The 22,944-nt window shown below is 41.7% G+C and overlaps 1 protein-coding gene across 1 annotated transcript; it reads right to left on the bottom strand.

Annotated features, from left to right (window-relative positions):
- Positions 1-3,521: 3,521 nt before the first annotated feature.
- LOC142374923 (thyroxine 5-deiodinase-like) lies at positions 3,522-5,112 on the bottom strand. The gene has a single exon (XM_075458795.1). The coding sequence runs from the start codon at positions 4,717-4,719 to the stop codon at positions 3,913-3,915; it is 807 nt and encodes a 268-aa protein (XP_075314910.1). The 5' UTR covers positions 4,720-5,112; the 3' UTR covers positions 3,522-3,912.
- Positions 5,113-22,944: the final 17,832 nt, after the last annotated feature.

The raw sequence follows: 22,944 nt of genomic DNA, 5'->3' as shown, positions 1-22,944 counted from the left end.
TACCCATGGGTATAAGGTACTCTACAGTGCATCTACGCTGGCTTCACACTCACGCCACGCTAGTCCGTAGTTCAGCCAGTGCTGTTGCACCTTATTCTTCAAACCCTGATGTTCCCTCTTGTGACTCGGGATAAGGGCCTCACCGAATTGGTTCGAAAAACAAATTGCCAAATAATGTAATTCCGCTTTGACCGACACGAGGTCCCCTTTTAGGTTCAATGAGTGCAAAGAGGAGAGATCTGTTCTCCTCATAGCTTTGAATGTAATTTTATCTGATTGGGGGGGAAAAAAAGCAAGTTTTAAACACAAGATGCTGTTTACCTTTAGGGTTACTTCCCCAGCCATGTTTGATTCTGTGTCTTAACTATAAAACTGAAGATGAAAAGGATTGACGACAAGTGCACTGCATTTTGAAAGCTTATAAAAAAGCTCACAGATACGAGTTAATTCGGAATCATCTGAAGCACACATGCGAGGTGTTTGCAATGTTGAGTTTGAGTTGAGTAAATGTGGATGCAGCTGTTTGCAGTGCAGTGCACTTTAAATATGGTGGAGAAAAAAAATGCAGCAAAAGTATGAGAAGATTAATAGATCTCTTCTCTATGATAAGCCTCAAAAGAAAAAAAAACCCAAAACGTATAAATGATGCATCCGTTTTTCTTTCGCGATGTAAAAAGGGAAAGTTCTCATTGTCCAGCTTCAATTCCTGACACCAACCTCCTTTCCCCAGATTTAAAGGGCTATTTTTAAGAAAAAAATATCCAAGATCCACCATAGGAGCAAATGAAGGTCAGATTTTAGTTTTTTTTTTTTTTTTTTAAAGAGCAGGTTGAAAATAAGGACACGAGGAATGAAGAAAAAGGGAGATACGAGTAAGGACAAGAGGTTGGTAGTAAGTTCATTGAGCCAAAGGCGGGATGGCATTTCATGAAATGAAGGGTGGCACAGAACGCAAGAGCAGATGCATGTCAATCACACTTTGTGACTCACGAGTCGCTGCTGAATCACAGCAAAGGCTCCATTAGTAAAACAACCCAGTATGAGACTAACTATTCCCCATCCAAAGCCCCGTCCTGTGCGCATTTTGCATTTCTGCACGGCAGTGACTGAGAATGAAGTCAAAACGCGTAATCGGGGACAACTTTGTCATGCAAAATAGTGACAGGTCTGTACCCATCAAGCAAATGGAAGCGTGTAATGCACACGCTACGGAGCAATCTTAATGCTGGAGCATGATTAAGTCCGGCGTCGTTTCAGGTGGGCGAGCAGATTTGAATCCTCTTTCCTCGGTTTAGCAGTTACCATTAATGATGTAAGGTCAAATTCATGTGTTCACCTGAGTGCTTCCATTTTGTGCCACTCTACACTTGCTCTGCATCACACTTTGGGGGGAAGCACCGTATTTTAAAAAAAACCCCACTACATTTATTTGACCGCTTTTGTTTGCTTTGAAATAAAGATCCTGCAGAACGGATGATTTGACAAGCTTTTAGAATACAGCCCACTGTTAAGTATTAAAAAAAAAAACCTGGCTTGCAATCTTTTTAGAGTACGATGCACTGCTCCTAAAAAACAGTGTGCAGACGGGGGAGGCATTTCACCACACTTATTAACAGATCCGGCACGATGCTGCAAATTTCACACGTAAAATAATTCAAACCAGCTTCACCTCCAGCAGCTCCAACAACAACATGCCGATGCTTCACGATTACTGATGTTACTGGTGAGGGGGGGGGACAAAACGAGTGCTTTTCTTTTGTACATTTTGCAGCCATATAGAGTTACTTTCATGCAGTCTTTCTTGCTTATATTGCAGTATTTCTGTGCTGCTGCATCGGTACGTACTGTACATTCAAGTAAAGGATCTGAAAACACCTCTTTGAACTCTTTGTCTCCAATACCTGTCCCTGAGCTCCAACATCGAACAGCAGTGTCTTCTCATGGGACAGTTGGCCAGATAAGACTAATCTAATCTCCTCGGGACACGCTGTTCTCCGTAAGCATGTGCTCTTCTTATTCTCGGGGGGGAAATGTTTGGCAAATTGTGGTGACGGAACCGTTTGGGATCTTTAATCCTCTGCAGAACGGCAGGTCGGGGCAGACGCACTGTGTGGCTCGACAGCCTGTTTGCGTCTGCCCCATCTGAGTTGTCCATCGGCCTCAGGTCAGCAGTGTAATTCCAAGAATGCTCTTTGGTCAGACATTCTCGATTGACTGTCCTTTTTCTTTATCACAGTTTGCACCTGAAGTAACTTCTGTAAAGTAAATGCCCCCCCTCTCTCTTTTAAAGCTTACAGACAGCACGTGCTTTGCGGCGCACACGCCGGTTCAACATGCTCCCACTTCCCCCCCTCGCATCATGCTACATCAATGCCTCGGGGGGCACACACAGCCTCACGGTACACACACACACGTCATGATAAGAACAAAACCGAGCCATGAAGGAAACCGAGCACATTATAAGCACACAGCAGGAAACTCGGAGACACACGGGATCAGAGGTATTCTGATTGCTCTCTAATCCTAATTACATGTGGCAGTGTATTTATGTGATGTGACGGAGATTGAAAACGAGTGCAGGAACAATGAGAAAGTGAGAAAGATGGACAGATGAAACATGCTGCAAGACGCCAATCTAAACGGCTCTCGGTTTCTCTGGAGTATAATTTCATGTATGTAAAAATGTCCCCTCTTTGTGAAAATTGACATAAAGGACGTGATTTTTGCTCATCATCCATAAGGGAATGATCTGTAAATGGCTCGACTGGGGGGGGGGGGGGTCTGAAATTTTGCTGTCATGAATATTGAGGGTTTAAAATCAAGACAGAGAATTATTATTGTTATATGTTAATTTGGATTTATATTCATTTCACATCAACGCCGTTTAGGTGTTACACAAAACGAAGCAGTCGGCCTCCTATGGGCTGGATGAATAAGACTGACTTCTTTTTCCTCTTTTTGTCCAACACATGCACAAGAAAGTGTCCTTTGGGCACTCAATGTTTTGCTGATCAGCCATAAGAACAGATTATTTTGTAGATATGTGCATCAGAGGGAGAACAGAGGAGAAAAAACGATCTATATGAAACGTCTTTAAACGTGCACGAGTAGCTGTTGGAATTTGGAACAATAAATTAAAAATAATTCAAAGAAAATGCACAAAATCCTGATTCCCCCCCCCCCCCCTCTTAAAGTTAAAGCTATCAGTCATATTTGGGTGATCTGACGTTTATTTAAAAAAAAATAAAAATGTTTTGTTCACTTACATCGTTTCAACATGACATTGTTTGGCAATCGACCACTGAGGAGGGCATCCTGCTAATATGGACCCGCCACTGGTGTCAGAAACATCGGTGTCGGTTTTCTGGATGCGCCTTTTAAAAACCGAACTTCACACAGACGCCAGAGTGAGATATTAGCCTGAACGCACGCTCTCTCTCTCTCTGTCTTACACACACACACACACACACACGCACACTCTCTCTCTCTCCCTCTTACACACACACACACACACACACACACACACACACACACATACACACACACACACAAACCGGCATTGTAGAAAAATAGAGTGATCACCGTTTGAACCCAACCGATTCGAGACTTTTTCATACATAAAAAACAACACCAAAAAAAAAAAAAAAAGAAAAAAAAGAAAATTCTCTATGAGCAATCAATTCAGGTCATGACAAGCACAAGGTAACAGCCTACTGTCTATAGGCTCGGCTTCAACATAAATCCCGATCTGTCAATAAAACAAACAAACAAAAAAAAGAGTCCTGGCTATCTTTACGCAAGAGAAACAACATAAATGTGCCATGTGAGAACGTTTCGTAGCAGCATCTGAGTATTTTGCACAGTGACACTGAAGCAGAATGGGCAGAGCGGCGGACAGTTCAGCATCGCCAACTACACATGGAGCACCGCTGTTTGGGAATCCACCAGCTCCTTCCTGTACTGCTCCAGCCAGTTTTTCAGCTCGGAGATCCGGTATCCCTCCGGACCCCTGCCCCCCTGGTACACCACTCTCTCATCCCTCACGATGTAAAGTCTCTCAAAGTAGGCTCCGTACGCGGCGTTGGACGAGTTGTCCATATTATCCACCACCACGTTGCTCCCGGGCACCTCGGCGAGCATCAGCTGGGCGGCTCTCAGTCTGTCCTCCAAGCAGCGGTGCTTCGGGATCTGATACGGCGCGTCAGAGCTCACCCAGCCGTCCGACGGATGCGCCTCCTCGATATATACAACTAAAAAGTCCGCAATGTCTGCGTACTCCCTCACGACGCGCTGAAACGCCGCCAGACGCGTCATGAATGGCGGTCAGGAGCAGCTGCCAAAGTTAAGAATGAGCGGTCTCTTCCCTTTCATGTAGTCCAGGATTGGGACCTGCCTCCGCTCCTGGACCAGCACCACCTCGGTGTTGGGCGCAGCGTGCCCAAGATGCGCTGATTTGAGAAAGTCCAGTTTCTGGCCATGCCACACGGCCCTCAGGGACTCCAAGGTGAACATCTTATTAGAGTCAGAGATGCACAGCGGCGGGTCGTCCGGGCTGTCCCGTTTCTCCCCCATTTTCAGCAGCACTTTTTTCCTGATGCACAAGAAATCCAGGAGCCACAGCATGGCGGCGGCCAGGAGGAACCGGGGCAGGAGCATCAGGCACAGGGCTGCATGCTTCAGCGCCCTCGCCATTTGGACACCACCAGAGTCGTCCATCATCTCTTCCTCTGCCTGTAAGACGAGACTGTGGCAACCACTATTTAATCACCTTTAGCCATTGGAGAAAACTATCTGACGCAGACAGGCACTCTTTTTATAGGTACAGCGGCATTTGAATAATAGAAAAAAAAAAAGAAAGAAAAAGCACGCCTCCGGTGCGCGCACCGCCCACTCACATGGTGGGGATTACCTCCCGTCAACTCCGGGCTTCAAAGATCCAGAGACATAGAGGTTGGGAGGATGTGCTCAAAAGCAGTAGGAATGACTGTGACTTCGGTCCAGAGGTGGAAATAAAAACACAACGCTCCATAAAAGCCAGCAAGTCTGCGTGTGTTCCTTTTCAAGCGTTATGAGACTCTCGGGCTTTCTGTTTGCCGCGGACGCACCGTTGGACCTGAGAGAAGGGGAAACATCTGACTTCATTCTGCCTGCTAACTTGGTTCTCCATGTGATGGACGCGGGAGTCTCAGCGGCCGCTAGACGGCGCCGAATTCACACAAAATGAACCGACTGGATGAGTCACACACCGGGCAGCAAAGGGCCCCCCGAATACAAAACGACCACCATCAGATTCAGAGCTAATAGACACTCAGTAAATTGAAGTCAATGTTTTTGTGAGCATTTTAACAGGAGAGTCTTGTCATTTATATTACCAGCAACACTGAATAAACGTTCATGGTAAAAGGTTCATTATGCTCAGTGTTGGGTAAGTTACTTTAACAATGTAATCCGTTACAGTTACAAGTTACCTTGTTTAAAATGTAATTGTAGTGTAACTTTTTGGATTACTTAAAAAAGTAATGTAACTAATTACTTTTGGATTACCTTTACCTATTTATGGTATAGGATAATCTGTATATTAGGCCTATCTGTATGATTCCATCTGTTTTTATCACATTTATTTATACCATGCTATTTTTCTTTTCATTGTACTGCCATAACTACATTATACATTCTCTGCACATACATGCATTTCCCTAGGTAATTGATCTATTCTGCACATATCTATTAACCATCTTTCCTTACACTAGCTGTAAATAACTGCATTTTATCTCTAAATACTGCATGCTATACAATCTGCACGCGTTACACTTGATAAGATGCCAAACTGCATTTCATTAATACATGTGCAATGACAATGAAGTGCTCTACTTTAGTAATAAATAAGCAAAGTAAGACTTTTACATCACATTTTATTTTTCTTTGCACACCCTTGCTTGTGTGTGTGCGCCAGTACTTCCGGTGAAAACTTCCAGGTGATTTGACAGCTAGCGCGTCAGGTTAGGGCCAGTGGCCGTAAACAAATGCTTACCGATTTAGCATGCCTAGCAGCCTCGTTGCTAATGCTAGCCGCCGAAACGTTACCAACCATACCCGACGTCAAGGAGTTGGCTGAGCAGGGGCAAGAGTATGGGGCTGGCAGAGTTAACTTCATGATGGGTGAGTGCAGGTTTCATTCACTTGTTTTCATTCTTTCACAGGATTGATTCACTTCATTGGTTTATCCGATTGCTGGCCGCCGAGCCATTATGTGTCTGGGTTTGTGTAGGTTACTGATCATGGTTGTTAGCAGTCGATACTCAGGTTGTGTGATGTGTGTGTGTGAGTGTGTAGCTATTTTTTTCTATGGGTACATGCCATTGACTGTATGAGCGGTCTGTGCTCGTTTTTTTTTATTTTTATTTAATTAGATTGGAGATACTAATTAATACTGAGGGGGGGCTGGTCCCGGGGAAAATTGCCAGGGCCGATTTTTTTTTTCCCCAGTCCGACCCTGCCGCTCTGTACTTCTGTCACTGCAACCTCGCACAAATTGTAATCCTGTTAGTAACCCGCATTCTCACTGAATGTAACTGTAATCTGAGTACATCGTTTTTGCTTGTACTGTTACGGATTACAGTTACTTTTATTTTGTATCCTTTTACCGTAACGCCGTTACATGTAATCCGTTACTCCCCAACCCTGATCATGCTGAGGGGACACCAAGTACTGCTTTGGAAATTAGAATCACAGCTGGATTTCACTCATTGTTCAAAACTGTCCTCTTTTGCCTTCCACTTTCATTCCCAGCAGGGCCCGTTTTGGTAAACAAAAATTCCATATCGTTTCCCAAATCCTTGAAGTCAAGTTCATCCCATTCAGAAAGTCAGTGAAACATAACGCCTCAACCCCAAATTACGTTGCCACCTCCTCGCAGATGTTAATGAGACACAAGCCATGTAGATGCCGAGCACTGTTGCTCTGACATAACAATGTCAGCATGCGTCAAGCCATCTCTGACATCCTACTTTGTGCGTCAGCCACCTCCCACTGAACAGAAATACAGTCTCTTGTTATCCACAGAAACTTATTACAGTAGATATTTTAGGATTTACTGTGTAGCCTCACAGCAGATGATAACTACTTTCATGAAAGAGGAGAAATAAAAACAGTCTGGAGGTGTTGTTGCTCTGCCCCAAAAGTTAGAATCTCTGCAGCTTTAGCTTTTTGCAAAGAGAGACAGCTGATTTATATTATGTGCTTTTGGAAGAAGCCGATGAGACAGAGAAGCCTGAGGAGTTTCCTTGCTTATCTGCAGTAAGGTGTGCTGAAATTCTCCTACATGATTTCTGGACAACACTAAGCAATAAAAAGATGAGCTTTTTTTCAACCAGGTCCCTTTTTTTTTCTCTTTAACTTAACACGATCCGAAGTTCAACACACGTCCAATCCACTCTTACGATCTCGTGATACGACCTCACCAGATTGAGTAAAAAAAAAAAAAAAAAGATTGTTTTCATATTCACATTTTTGTGCTTTGAATGCAATGCATTAAACATAAGCTCCAAATTGTCCCATAATCTGACTGAAAGGTAACCAAAAGGACATGGTGGCAAATTGTTTCCTGGATTATCATCGTGTTACGTCGCACTAAGGTTTAAAATTCCTTCTGATTCGTGTGATTAGAGTTGGTCCAGTCATCATAATACAATCAAACAGGCTTAAGAAATCTAGCTTTAGGAAGGAAAGCGAAAAACATTTGTGGGATCAACAAAACATCAGTATTTATTACTCTTACGTATCATTCTCCTGCATTATAACTCGATATGAAAATTGAATTAATTGCTCTATGATTGCAAGACCCCCAGGCCCTACAGTGGGAAAGGAGTACCCAGACCATGATTCTTCTTCCCCCATGCTTAACAATCGCGGTGAAATATGGGTTATGGTGTCTGGTGCGTATTTTTCCACCAAGCAGCTCTACTTTTGTCAACCAGAGTGTTGTTGATGATGAAGAATAAGAAAGATTTTGTCCCGTTTTACAGATTTCTATTTGCGCTTTCTCCTCTGCCAACATTGCACATTGTGCTCTCGGCGTAATCTTCGCAGGATTCCCCATTCGGGGGAATTGTTGAATTTTGAACACCCAGCTCTGTCATATTAACCAAGTAGAGAAAACTGGACCAGCATATACAGTACCAGCTGTACTGTACATGATTACTCAGTGTGTATAACAAATACATTAAAAGTATCATGCTTCATACAGTCCAACTGTGTCTTATTTAATCTGAGCTAGACTGAAATCAGACCCAATTTTAGGAGCAATCAATATAGAAATAATAGTAATTCCAAAGGGCTCACAGACGTCATCATGTAGCAATATGTGATGTATTTAGTTCTTATCCTTGGAAATTCTAAAATGCCAGTCTGCAACAGTATCAAGCTGCAGCTGACACAGGCTGAGACGGGTGAAACTGTGGCTGATGGTTAGAGCCCAGACATCAGCCACGGCTGTGGTTCAGTGTATGGTGCTATGGATAAATCCAGCTCCTGTTCTAACTTCAAGTGCTTCTTCAAACAAAATCACAGTGACAGCCGTGTCATCCCGGGGCTGAAGTCACACTCAGATGCACAGTCTCCCTCAGCAGGGCATGTCGGTGAATCAGCTCCTCTAGTTTTCCTGCTAACTGCAACCGTACCGACTAAAACCTGAGAGGACAGAGCTGAGGGTCTACTGGGTCCAGCTGCAATCACAGCTGTCTTCAGCACAAGAGATGATACTGTATCATAATCCAGCTCAGCTCAGCTCTTCTGTATGGATTAAAGGAAAGATTTTATGTTACTGCTAAGTAGTTTCCGAAATGGCCCAGACTGTTATTCATATCATAACTTTTCAGGGGCTCTGTATCTGACAAAGTAAGATGGTACCTTTCCTAATGAAATTAAAGCAGTATAAATCCTGCTGAAGGTATGTGTGCACTCTCGACAACTCCCCCCACCCTTTTTATTTAAGACACTTGTTTGTATGTGGTCATATTGAGCAGCTATATTCCCTGGGCTTACTGTGACTGTTAGCAATTATTTATGAGGTGCCACCAGGGACATAAATCAGAATTAACTTCCATATACACATGTGAAATTAAACTCATCCACATACTATACTCAAAACCTTACACAAACACTAGTGAAAAGCTCTCACATAAACTAGTGAAAACATTTACCTCTTATATAACCTACTCAAAAGCTGTCATACACACTACTGAAAAGCTTTCATATATACTAGTGAAAAGCTTTATCTTTCATATATACTAGTAAAAACCTCTCATACACATATGTCAAACCTCTCATATACATATGTCAAACCTCTCATATACATAAACTGAGTTACTAACTCAATTACTTTTTGGGAGCAGTAACTAATAACTATAACTAATTACTTTTTAAAAGTAACTTGACCAACACTGGCTGCGTCTCGGAAATAAATATGATCAGTACTTACTGACATGAAAAACCAATGAATGAAAACAATTGGCTGAATAATGTTCATAAATAATATTGCTAGTATGGGATGTCATTCAGCTTCATGTCAAAAGAGGCGAACTATCCCTTTAAAAAGAAAAAAAAAATCACTTCAAATTTGCTTTACAGATGGATGGATGCCCATTGGTGCTTAGACCAAGACCAGTATTGTGATGTAAGCCGACATAAGTAGCAAAGGGTGCTGGCGTCCCGTTCCTGCTAATCTTGTCTCAAAAAGTCTGTTTTAGGTGACAGCTGAACATCCCTTACTAGCTTTTAATTCAAGCAGGGCAGCGTAGCAATGAAAAACATTTGAGCAATTTGTCTAAAAATAACAATTTAATTTCATATCATATTTAGAATCTTGTAAAGTAAAGAAATTTACTGCAAGTCACTTTGGATAGAAGACACATGTACTGATGTCACTGCTATCTTAGTTGTAAACTTAGCGAATAATCACTTTAACCTTCACAGGCCTACTCTACTGCACGCAGTTAAAATAGCTACTGTGCTGAAATTAATCTAGGTCTTTGAGGATTACTTAAATTCCAACATGCTGAAATCATTGTATAGTACATTTTGTTGTGAATTACACCTGTCAGCACATTACAGATGTCTAGGCTAACTGAAGAAACCTGGAAGAGTTTAGCAGCTGTTGCAACAGAGGCCTCTGATGGTGTTTTGCAGAACAGTAAAGAAAAGAGAGGACAACCCGGTGAGAAACCAGATGTGCGCCTCTACGGCTCAGTTTCTTTTATACTAACATCTGCAAGTGAGAAGTGAGTTTGTTTTGTAAACAAAGTACTAGAAATGGATACCAGGTGCACTATCAAAGAGATTCAATTAGCGCAGTTAAATCAGGCCGATCATTAGCCCAACTTATAAAAAAAAGACTTTGTAAATTTAAATCTCGGTTGACTAAATTCTGAGAAAAATCATTATACAGGAAGATTTGCTAATATTATATGATTATGTAAAAAAATACTGGGCGATAGATAACAGTTAACAGAATAATTAACCTATAGATAAACATATTTTTCATAAAGTCAATCCTACCAGACCCCTGGATTGACTTCTTAACTTTAAAAGAAGAAAACATTAAGTTGATATGATCCAAATGAAAATAATAACAATAAGAGAGGAGTACCTTGGTGAAAAAAATACATTAGATTTTCTTCATTATGTTGTGAACTGGTCACTACTGATGCAGTTTCATGGTTGTCCTGTGACCGTCTGGGAAAGAAACAGCTGACGTTGACATTGTAAAATGTTTTTTCTCACATGTGGCCTGCATTTCGCAATTCTAAATGTGAAAATTGTGGCTAAATGATTTCAGTGAACTGGAAATGACTCTTTTGCCACTGTGCTAGTACACCACAAATCCAGAAACCGATGACATGACAGCTGGCACGTCTCCTAGTTCATTCAATTCTAGTTGCAAAATGTGAAAAGAATTGAGCTAAGAGCTTACCAAGAACTGGCTGTCAAATGTCATATCTTTCCACTGATCTAATTTTCCTGAAAAGCCTTTGAAACGTAGCCAAACAAGGTGTTTACCATAAAAAGAAATGTCATCCGTCAAATACAAAGAAAGTTTTGTTATGCTGTAACAATGAAGGCTTTTTTAGACGGGTCTGTTCAACTGCTGCTGTGATCTGAATCAGACCATTGGCGTCTTTTGGTTGTTTACATGCAGGCTAAAGGAAGGGGAAAAAAGCGTGTGCGCTGGCTCGTGAAAAACTCCAAGCCAGGGTCTTATTTTGTCAGAATAATTAGGGCCTCAGAGTTCAGCTCGGTTTAGCCTCCTGTGACCCAACCTTTTGAGAGGTCATCACTGAAATACTAAGTAGCCTGAGCTTATTAACTCTAGTAAGGTTGTCAGCATACAAACACTCAGAAAATGGGTCCATTGGATCACGGGCCTTGTCGTCACGCATAAACACACAAACGCTTTGCCAAGAGGCCTAAGCACATGATAGGATGAACAGTGCACTGGTTTACCTTCCCTTTCATTTCCTAGATTACACTGCTGCTCTTCCAGTACCCTACACTCTCATCTTATCATTTTTACATTTCAGGAACCTCCATTGCGTCGGTCAGTTTATCAGGGAAGTTTAACCAGTTTTTGCTGGGACTGCTGAAAATATTTAACTTCAAAATGATCGGTTCACGGTGTATTTTTTTTTTCAAATAATTCAATTTAACATGCTGTGTAAAGTTAACAGAGCAATTCATCTCAGAGCTTTTTTTGTTTCATGGTCATTATGAGGTTTTTGATAATCAGATTTCTATTCAATTTTTCTAAGAATTTTAAAAGTAATCTTCCTTGGCTTAAAAGAGGACTGTGAATGTCCACATTCACTGTGAAAACACTTGTTTCGCTCCATGCCTCCCTGCAAAAGACACAAACCCACAACTACTGCTACACTTCTCACACTCTCAACTGCGGACTTGTAAATTGCGGCTTAATGAAAGTCTGTCGGCCTGAGCCCTGATGTCTTTTTTCCTCTTGAAGTAAACTAATGCTGGATCCCTGCATACATTAGACACAGCCTGGTTCTTGGCATGGGAGCTTGGGTCATGCAAGGACATCCCAGAATAGGAAAAACAGCCCGAGAAGAGCAGAGCCTGCAGCAAATCACTGGGAGTGGCAGGCATCCAGCTTAAAGCACCATTTGTGCGCTGACTACAGAAGCGTCAATGAGTATACAGCTCAGGTAGGAACGCACGTGTTTACTGTACATCCGTTATTGCAAAATAAGGCTTCGGGCTGTCAGGTTGTTGGCACTATATGTGTCATGTTTATGTCACCTGTCATGTTGCATGTAGTTCAAGGATGGCTAAGGTTGCAATAAAAAAGCCCTTTTGACTATTTACGGTCAAAAAGCAGCCCTGCCCCTTATGTTTGTCAAGCATTTGAGTAGGTTTGTAGTTACTAAGCAACCATCATGTAGTTCCTCTCGGGCTTATCCGCCTAGGCCACTGTGTATGGAGCCTTAGATGCACACTGATAGATCACCTTGGATCACCAGCACCTTTTGTCCACAACCTGCTTTGATACAACCTGCTGCATGTCTTTATCCCACTCTGGTCATTTGTCCCTGAGAAATTACAAATCTGTTGTCAAGATAAAGAGTCAGCACTGGGAAGATAGGCCTGTTAAACACGGTACGCCTCGCTGCAGTTTATTAGTGTGCTGAGAAATGAGTTGCGCTGCCTCTTTTGACTTTTCAGCCACAACCGACACCAAACCTTAGCAGATAAAGCCGGAGCAACGTGCGTCAGACAACTTCATATGATACGGAAAGACTGTTTTCAAAATGTCAAAAGAGCTGATTTATGATCCAAAAGAGATTTCCACCAAGGCTGCTAATGTGATTTTGATTTGGACTGGAATTTGACTCATGTTTTGTTCATTTCCACCCCGTTCCCCAAGGACACTCTTACGTGCAGATCAAAGATTTCTTGTCAGTGGGGAATGATAACTGGGCTTTTCTTGGGATATGTCTTCCTGGAATTGAGTTTCTTAGACTTACTTGGAAAACGTGAATTGTCATTGATAACAGAAGTCAGAAAATAGAATTAAGATGTTTGTTGGAGCTATTCATTCCTTATCTTTCTTTACTTTGAATTTTGTTTTAATTTATTCTTGGGTTACTTTATATTTTGGGGGGTTATTTACAGAGTTTATTTGTATATTAATAATTGTTTGTTTTTTGTTTGTTTGTTTTAATTTAGGCAGAAGAACTGTGGGTCCATTCCCTATAAATATAAGGACTTGTATTGGACCAGCATGGATTGGGGTGGAGCTATGGCTTTTTACCAGAGTAGGAGAAGCAGCAGAGAACAAAGGAATGTTGTACCTGTATCATTTGCTTGCCAACTGAATTCAATATTATTCAAAAGAGTAATACATTTGCATCACAAAATCGTTCTCCAGAAAAAGTCAGACCTCACAATCGCTTGGCGCTATTTCTCTCTGCCTTCGTATCACTGCGGGCTGTGTAAACTGTGCAGACTGAGCAGTCCCCTGCTTACGAGCAGTAAACACCGTAACAGGTGCGGCCGTCGGCAGGTAGCTGTACACATTGATATGAAGAGAGGCAACCCAGAGCGAGAACAATGGGCCTCATGCAAGAACCACTCGAACGAACAGATTTGTTCTTAAATCGTGCGTACAAGTGATGTAAGAGAACTTGCGCATTCACCATTTTTTTTTTACGTATTTTGAGTTTTCTTTCAGGTACGAACAGAATTTACGAGTGATCCAGAACTGTCGTAGGAGTCATGTAAAATAGTCCGCTGTTATTCGAATCAAGTTTGCTTGACTAATACATTGTATATTTAATTACTTTGAAGATATCATAAATAAATATATACATTATACCCCATAATGATGCTGACATTATTCTGTTTGACTTAAGTTATACACTAATTGAAGGTTAATCTGACTCTGTATATAACAAGGTCAATAGGAAGTGTAACCAGCGGCTGACTTGCTACTTTTGGATGCTGTAGCGCGTCAGGCTCTTGGAAGAGAGCATGTGTTCCGAGCCCGTGTAGATATCCTTGTGGAGACAGACGAATGGCTGACATCGCGATTTAGATTGCCAAGGACTGTGCTGCTGCAAATATGCAGCTTGCTAGAGCCACAACTCCAGAGAAAAACATGCCGATCAAACCCAATTCCAGCACACGTCCAGGTCCTCACCACCCTTGGATTTTTGGCAACGGGAACCTTTCAGATCGAGATTGGAGACAGATCGGGGGTGTCCCAGTCCTCTGTGTGTCGTGCGCTCCCCTTGGTGATCAAAACTCTCATCAGTTTATCCCCATGGTACATCAAATTCCCATACACTGCTGTCGAACAAGTACAAATTAAGAGGGACTTTGCTGGCCATGGCTGGCATGAAATTCCCTCTTAAACATAATCGGAGCAACAGACTGCACACATATACGCATCAAAGCACACGTGCCGTTGTGGAGAACACTAGTGTGCTGAAGGCCAGGTAGGTGTGTCTGGACACGGGGGGGGGGGGACATGGGGGGGGCTCTACAGCCCAAAAAAGGCGTGTTTTGCACAATATTGTCATGAACGAGGGTCTCCCACTACCTGAACCAGCCCCAGGAGACAACATGCTAGAAGACCCCCCTCATTAACCGCCCCATCAAAGTGCCATCATGATGAGGCAACAACTGATTGAACGAATTTAGTTGCAGTCATCGAGCGCCTGGCCATGGCGAGACGTTTTTTTTTTTTAAGCCATTTTCAAATCAAACTATTTCTTCTTTATTTCAGTGACATTACAGACTGCAGGCGACAAGGAATTAACAGAACTCGTAATTGCTTCCCATTTCTTTTCTTTAGAAGGTCCCGTAGTTCCACTGCTGACATGCTAAAAATTACAGATTTTCCTTTTTGGATCTCTGAAAACAGAACTTCAATCCCAGAGCCTGTAAAGTTGTTATTTTTGCACCTTAATGCCATTCTCATGACTCAACAATCAACACTTCCTGGCACAGGAGATAGGAACTTAGCCTGATATGATATTATTTTGGGCGTGGAATATTCAAATTTACTATGCTCGTGCGCATGCACTTAAATACGCACAGGTGGCATTCATCATTTTTGCAGGTCGTTTACACACTTTTCTGGAGTTAAAGAGCGTTTGTTGAATCTGACCTGGCATGTTCGTACGAGATCTTCATTCGAAAAAAGTGAGAGAAATTTAGAATAAGAATATGAAAATTTTTTTGCACGAGGCCCAATGTCTTTAAGTTATGGTACAAAAATATACAGGATTTTTTAAAAAAAAAGAGAAATATTGGAGGGCTTTTTCCCTAACCCAAGATTTATATATATATTTGCACTGAAACTGAATTTATTACCTTCTGGGATCCACATGGTACCAATTGGGTCTGAAAATCCTGTTTTTAAAAAACATTTGCATTCATGTGTACTTTGCCTTAGCCTTACTTCATTGAGCAATGTATGTCTGCGAGCAAATCGTTCCTCTAAAACTCATCACAAATGTCTTAGCCTAGTACCAATATTTTCATTCTATGACTAGGGTTTATGAAGACCTGATTAGACTGCTGTACTTCCACAGTCTCTGCAGGGGTGAGCAGTCAGCGGCAGTGGAGGCGCTGGGCGCACAGTGGTTTCCTTTCAACCCAATTCTGCTCGACTCAGATGTTCTTGCAGTGTTGGGAGTAATGGCGTTTAAGTATAACGGCGTTATTTTTCCAGTAACGGAATAATCTAATTAATTACTTTTCCCATCGTTACAACGCCGTTATCGTTACTGAGAAAATAAAGTGGCGCTTTACTACAATTTGGTTGTAGGCTTTCGGCTGCACATCAGCTGCATGCTGCCTGGAGAGAGCAGCGATGGGGATGATGACATCGTTGCAAATGCGATGATGATTGGCTGTGTGGGCGGAAGCCCTCTCACGCTGTCTCACTGCACGCGCTAAATACACACGACAGCGGCGACGAGCCAGGGAAGTTCACAGGTAGCGTTCTCTAACTGGAAGTACCGGCACTACTTCTCACCCGTGGAGATAAAAGGCAATAATGTGTATGCAACATGCACGCTATGCCCAGGGGAAAAAACTTTATCCACGTCTGTCTCAAGTAACTCAAATCTAATGAAGCACCTCACATCAACCCATGCGAATATGAAGAACTTGTTGCTTCTGCAGCTGCTAACCCAACCCCAAGCCCAAATGCAGCTGCTAACCCAACCCCAAGCCCAAATGCAGCTGCTAACCCAAGCCCAAGCCCAAATGCAGCTAGCGTGAGCCCCAGTGAGGGAGACGGAGCCACTCGAAAACAAACACTCGATTTTTCGGGTCAGAATTTATTTATTTATTTATTTCTATGCATCATATGGCAAGCTGCAATCTTTTCAAATAAATACAGAATGTTCTAAATTACTGTATTTAGTGTTTTTATATCTTCTATATAGGGAGTATAGGGAAATATTCACTGAGTCTGGTCCATTTTTTTTTCTTTTTTTTCCCTTTCGCACAAGTTTCTTGTGTTTACCTTGAATGAATTCAATCAGTTAATATAAACATATTTGATGTTAAAGATGTTATAGAACATAACAGCGTTATAGAACACAAAAAATAATGCCACAGTTACTTTGCTGAGTAACTAATTACTTTTACAATGTGGTAACTGAGTTACTAACTCAATTACTTTTTGGGAGCAGTAACTAGTAACTATAACTAATTACTTTTTAAAAGTAACTTGACCAACACTGTGTTCTTATGGTGGCATGCACTTGTTACATTTGCCCTAATTTCTGATTTATAAGCTTTGAGAATAGTTGTGGTTATTTGGGCTTTCTTTTTCCATTATCAGCACTTCAATCTCATATTCTTTGCAGTGGGATGTGCCATTGTTGATTTGGACAAAATGTTACGGGATGGGGATGTTATCGTCCTTTGCCTGGTCATTTCTTTGCACTTGGGAAACCCCGTTGGCTTCATTGGCTCTTGCATGTGCACGCAGTTTGCCGTTTATTAGGACTTGTGGAAAGGTGTGCAGGATCAGGCATGCACATGGTTTCACACGTGCTTTACAGCTTTTTTACTTTGACTTTCAATATGAGCAATGCACAGATACTGATAACAACTTCATATAGAAACTACAGGGGCGTAATCAACTTTTAAAAGTGAAAAGGCTAGTTTATGGGTAGGCTATATATTTCCCTTTCAAAATGTACAAATATGTCATTGAGTTCTTCTTTGACAAATGATTAAAAACTAAATGTTAACATGTCAATGTAAAAATGTTACCTGTTCATATAAGAGCTCTCCTGCGGGCTTTGCTTGTAAAAGTGACTTGATTTACAGGTTTGTGTATCCTACACTAGCAACTCAAGGGACTCCCTGGGAAGCAGGTTAAAGGCATAATATAACTTATATGAAGCTTGAACACATCCATAAATTTGGAAGGGGTTTACCAGCTTTAGGCGCCTCTCTTATCTAAACACAGGATATTTACAGCAGGAACCTATTTTCTGGGCCGTCTGTGGGAGGAATGGCGAGGCTGGGTGTGCTCTCCTCTGCGTTAAAAGTCATTCAACTTTTATAGCTCCTTTGATAGTGTGAGGACAGAACTACCACTGTTCAGTTTCAGATCAGACTCATACGATCCACATTAAACATAAAATCAGACACATTTAACATAGTTTAAAAAAAAAAAACAACAACCTTAGACTCTGTTAAAGTTTCTTGGCTGGAGGACAAACTCATGAGAGCGTTCACTATCCTCTTTTCTCCTGATATTTTGGAGATGAGTTTGAAGTCAGACAGCACAAGGCATCTTTTGTCATTAATTGGTTCATCGATAACTACCACAACGATTCCATTTGTAAGACCGAATGACTTTACTCTCCATTGCAATTAGTAAGAAGGTTTAAATGTTGGCTGATTTGGCTTTAAATCATTTGTCTTAAGGTGCTACCTCTTTTGTGTTGCAGTCCTTTAACGTCAGATGGAACATAACTTGTTTTGACTTTGTGCAAGAGCGACATTGATTTTTGTCTGACACAAATGTCAGTGTAAATATTTGCTTATGCATGTCAGGTTATCTGTGAGGTGAAGACTGTGATCGATCATGTGAAGACCCTAATCTGTCAATTAGCAACAAAGAAACAACACAGTGCCACCAGAAACCTTTGCACTTTAAAAGCTGATATGGATTTGACGGAGTTGAACTGAGTGAAGTTTTGCATAATTCAGAGACCTCTTTCTTGCTCCCTTATAAATTGTTTTCACCTCACATGACCTGGAAAGGGGTTCAGTTTGCTGATGGTTCCCAGACTCACACAATAGTTGAAGCTGAGCTGCTAAATTGTCTCTATTATGGAGGAATGTTTTGGTGCTTACAGGTTCGCAATAACCGAGGCAATGTGTCTGTTTTATGTTTTTGCTAAAGCCTTTAACCGTTTCCATTATGACATACGTGTTTAAAAAAAAACAGCTTGTGCAAGAAAGGATTTTTTTTCAACAGATTGTTGAAAAGTTGTCTTATAAAAGCAGGAGTTTCGACCTTAAGACTCTTTGGCAGTAATTAAACAGCATTTTGCACAGTAGCCTTTTTCTGGACCTGGAGCCTTGTAGGGGAATTCCTTCCTTTACCCCCACCGTTGAGACTGCTGGAACCAGGGGCTAAACAGGATTCTGGGAGGGGGGATTTAACCCCCCAAAAACTGCCCTGGAAGGGACCTTCAGGATGGGCCCGAACATTTCTGATTGCCTCTCCGCCTCAGTCATCTCAGGTTTTATAATCATAGAAGCATATAAAATCTTATCCTTTTTTTTTTTTTTTTTAGCTGTACCACATGAATAGGTTGTTACTGTTCAAATGTTGAATATTACAACATTCAAACTCACCCACACACTGCTGTGGATAAGTGAGCTTCGAGAATAAAAGAGGAAGAGATAGAACTCAAATTAGGACGAAAAAAAAAATCAAAACTTAGCGATACGATGTTAACCGTGATCGTTTTGTGGGTTATGCTCTGGGGCACAAATAAAAACGCCTTATTTCCTCATTTCTTTCTACATCTGATGGCTGAAGTGCGTTCAATGACACACTTTCAGCTGACCTAATTATCCTAATCTGCTCAGTATCGTAAACTTTAATAAAATGCAAAAAGACAAAGAGATGAAATATGAGATCTTTGAGTTCTTTGTAAAAAACAAAACAAAACAAAACAGAAAACCCGGGCCGTTGAAGTTTTTGGTGCATGGTCTAAATTATGTTCCTGGCAAATAATTTTACATAGTGCAGTTAAAGGTTTGTGGTCACAATTCTGATTCCAGTCAAGGTGGAAAGGTTTTAGTTATGAGGAATACATTTGTTATGAGACCTGGTTGAACCTTGCCAAAGCCAGCTTCTGATTTGGCCAATGGTCAAACGGGAAGTGAAACGGTGTTAATTCATGTGTCTAACCCAACACTGTCCATCAGCTACTGCCCCAGCTGAGCATTTCCTGAATACTAAATGATATGTATTCAGACATCAGTGTGTGCCCGTTCTTTCACATCAATTTCATTTTTCCGAGATAGCACTGTTACGTGACAAGGCCTTGTTTAAGGCTATGTTTGACTTGACTAATTTGGGACTTTCCCCCCCAGAAAATACAGTCTTAAAAACTCATAAATATCAAACCACCAGACCAAGGGGGTTTCCACCAACTCAGTCAAAGATATTGTGACAAATTTAAAAATCAACAAAACATTACAGAGATGTATAATTAGGATATTAAAGCGATTAGTTAGAACGAACTGTGCAAAACACACCAAAAAGAAGCTGTGAGTTGACAATGGAAGACAAGTTTGACCGTGCTATTGTTGGACTGCTGACATGTTTGTGGTTGTGAAAAGCACAACTGGGAACGTGTGACACTCAGTGTTCATGAAAAAAGAGAACAAAGCCTTAGTGCCGTTACAGCTAATGACTCAAATGAAAACTGAAATCTTAGCCAAGAGTAAATTGCTCCAGCGAACAGCTGTTGTTTGTGAACCCAAAAGCCCGAGTCCTCTGAGCCACTCACTTTCATTACTGTCCAAGATAACATGATAGTTATTTCATGGGAATAATGCAAAGACCACCCTCCTGTTGCAAATATTCATCAGAGCACCATAACTGTTGCCATAAAAACACGAGTTATTAGAGGTTATACTGCTGTACTTTGTTTTGCTTTTCAAACAATCAAAGTATATATTTGAGATGTGTATATAGAGATTTGAATGTTCAGAAAGACTAAATGTGCTCAGAGGAGGAACAGGTTGGGAATATCTGATGATAATAGCCTGAACAATTGGACTATTGGTTTGGCTATTTCTTGGGAGGATTTGTTTGACAGTCTGAACAATAGAGTAAATCTCCGGCTTTTTTCCTTACGAAAACAGTGATGCAAATGGCAATCCATTAAAACAAGCGCAGACACGCAGAGTCCTTTTGCTCAGCCCATGACAGAGTGGAACAAGAAATGGAGAAAAAGAGCCTCCAGAGAGGTCAGTTTTCCTTTGCATACACATACCAGACGACTGGCATGCTGCGCATAGGACAAGACGTCAGTACTGCCTGACTTAGTTAATCCATAAATCATCACAGCCTGTGAGCATAGGTTTTATCTAAAGAATTGTTCGATAGATAAAGTAGGACTCCTCCCTTTGGAAATTTTTGAGCATCACACCCTTCATAACTCCCTTCGAGACACCTTTAACTCTGCTGGATTACCACAGATAAAAGCATGACTTATTTCTCTACTCTCCTTCTTTCCTTAGTTTGGGAAAGTAACCTTTTAATGTGCATGTGGCATCAATTCCCGTCAGTGGTGAATTGTTTCCATTAGAGTATGAATCCTCAATAGAGTTTGAAACATCACATACTGGTTCATAGGGATGGGAATCGAAAACCGGTTCTTGTTGAGAACCGGTTCCCAGTGTTTCAATTCCTTGGAATCGTTTGGCGATTTTGCAAACGATTCCCTTATCGAATGATGTCACCACGCAACGTTGCGTGGCGAGTCCAGTGCAGCCAGCAGTCAACAGTAAACATGGCGCCCAAGCGGTACAAATGCTCGAAAGTTTGATTACACATCCCTAAAAAAGATGACAACAGGGCAACTTGCAAAGTGAATATTTCACCAAAGGGAGGAAATACAACCAACATGCAATAACTGAATGAATGTCACGTTTTCGATCCACTCCGGACTAACGTTGGTGAATCTGAACCCAGCAACGTTAGCAACGTTAGCATGTCCTCGGCTAACACTGCAGGTAACTAACTAACAAACACTGCCTATCATGTTAGCGCCATTTGCCTCATTTTAAAACCTGCTGTTAGTAACGGTTAAGGTTAAATGAATGCCTTCTCATGCATTACATTTAGATGAAATCATGAGAGACAGAGCCTGACTGGCTCAGAGCCAGAGGCTGGTGGTACTACCCCCAGTTCACGTCTACCTCCAGCTTCTCCTTTCACCAGAGCAGGGAAGAGTTAAATTACCCAGGCCATCATAGACGAATGTGGACCTCACCGTTGTTGGGTTTGTAAGGTCATGACTTGTGTTACTTCTAAACTAAACAAAGTTGATGCTAATCGACCGGTTTGTTGTTCTTTTTCTCCAAATGAGAATCGATAAGGGAACCGACAAAGAACCGAATCGTTAAGCAGAATCGAAAATGGAATTGGAATCGTAAAAATCTTATCAATTCCCATCCCTACTGGTTCATAGCTCACGTGGTTCCGAGACTTTTTAAAAAAAGGTAAAAAAAAGAATCAAATAACCAGATCTCTTCTTCTGCTTCCTCTCTGACTTTGCCAAATTCTAATTTGGATCAGCCAAAGCATCCATGCTCATCTACTTACATCCTTGCACAAGGCGCAATAGATGATAAAGAGATGCTGGAGTTACTGTCTACCGAAGTCAAGACACTGTGTACTTTTTTTTGTAACTTTGATGGGTCATCCATGCACCAACAGAAAGCCTAACCTCCAGCTTTTTTGCTTTTAAAAGCACCATTTGTACAGCTTGGGACAGGCTGCAATTTAAGATAAACACAAGAAACTTGTGCTAAAGAAAAAAAAATGGATCAGACTCAGTGAATAATTCCCTATAATCCCTACATAGATCAGTGAGCAGTGCTGACCAACATGTCATTGGGGTCATCAGGTGGGAACATCCTTTCATCAGCGGTTCAACTAGTTGGGCCCAAGACAACTCCAGGAAGCTAGACAATGATCACTGGCGTCCCAGAGTCACTCCCCTAATGCCAGCCATCACTGCTCCTCACACCTCAACAACCATCTTATTTCTTTTTTTTCCCTCAACCACAAGCTACCCCAGCCTCTCACCAATTGCACACCAGTCATAGCGGGGTGGTGATACAAACCCTGGTTCGGGTAGGGCGTAATGAAAGTATAGAGGGTGCCAGAGGTGGAGGCATGACAAGACACACGAGCAGATTCAGCAGACAAACTCACCTAAACAGTCCTACAATCACTAAAATGCCAGCAAAAACAAAGCCATACAAGCCAACTCACCTAAAATGGCCACCTGGTTTCAAAACGCTCATATGGGCCACACCCTCCACTTAAATATCTTGAATTTCTTCTTTGCGTCTTCCAAGAGTCTGTTTACCCTAAGTGCTTCCTCCTGTCTACGAACCTGCTCAACAACTAGCTTTCTCTTCTCCTTGGGACCTGCTCTACTCCACACTGGTTTGCCTGGGCCAAGCCCCAAGTCTCCCCGGCCTATTTGCACATAACCCACAATCTCTGCATGTCTAAGAGTTGCTTCTGCCTCCTGAGCTGCCATTCTTGGATTCCACTTCCTCCCCTTGGTTGGGTTTGGAACCACCTTACTAACTACCACATCTTTACTCCCAGCTCCCCAGCAAAAATGAGGAGGAACA

The sequence above is a fragment of the Odontesthes bonariensis genome, chromosome 24 (genome assembly GCF_027942865.1).
Source record: "Odontesthes bonariensis isolate fOdoBon6 chromosome 24, fOdoBon6.hap1, whole genome shotgun sequence".
NCBI lineage: Eukaryota > Metazoa > Chordata > Actinopteri > Atheriniformes > Atherinopsidae > Odontesthes > Odontesthes bonariensis.
This window is presented reverse-complemented; position numbering and strand designations above follow the sequence as displayed.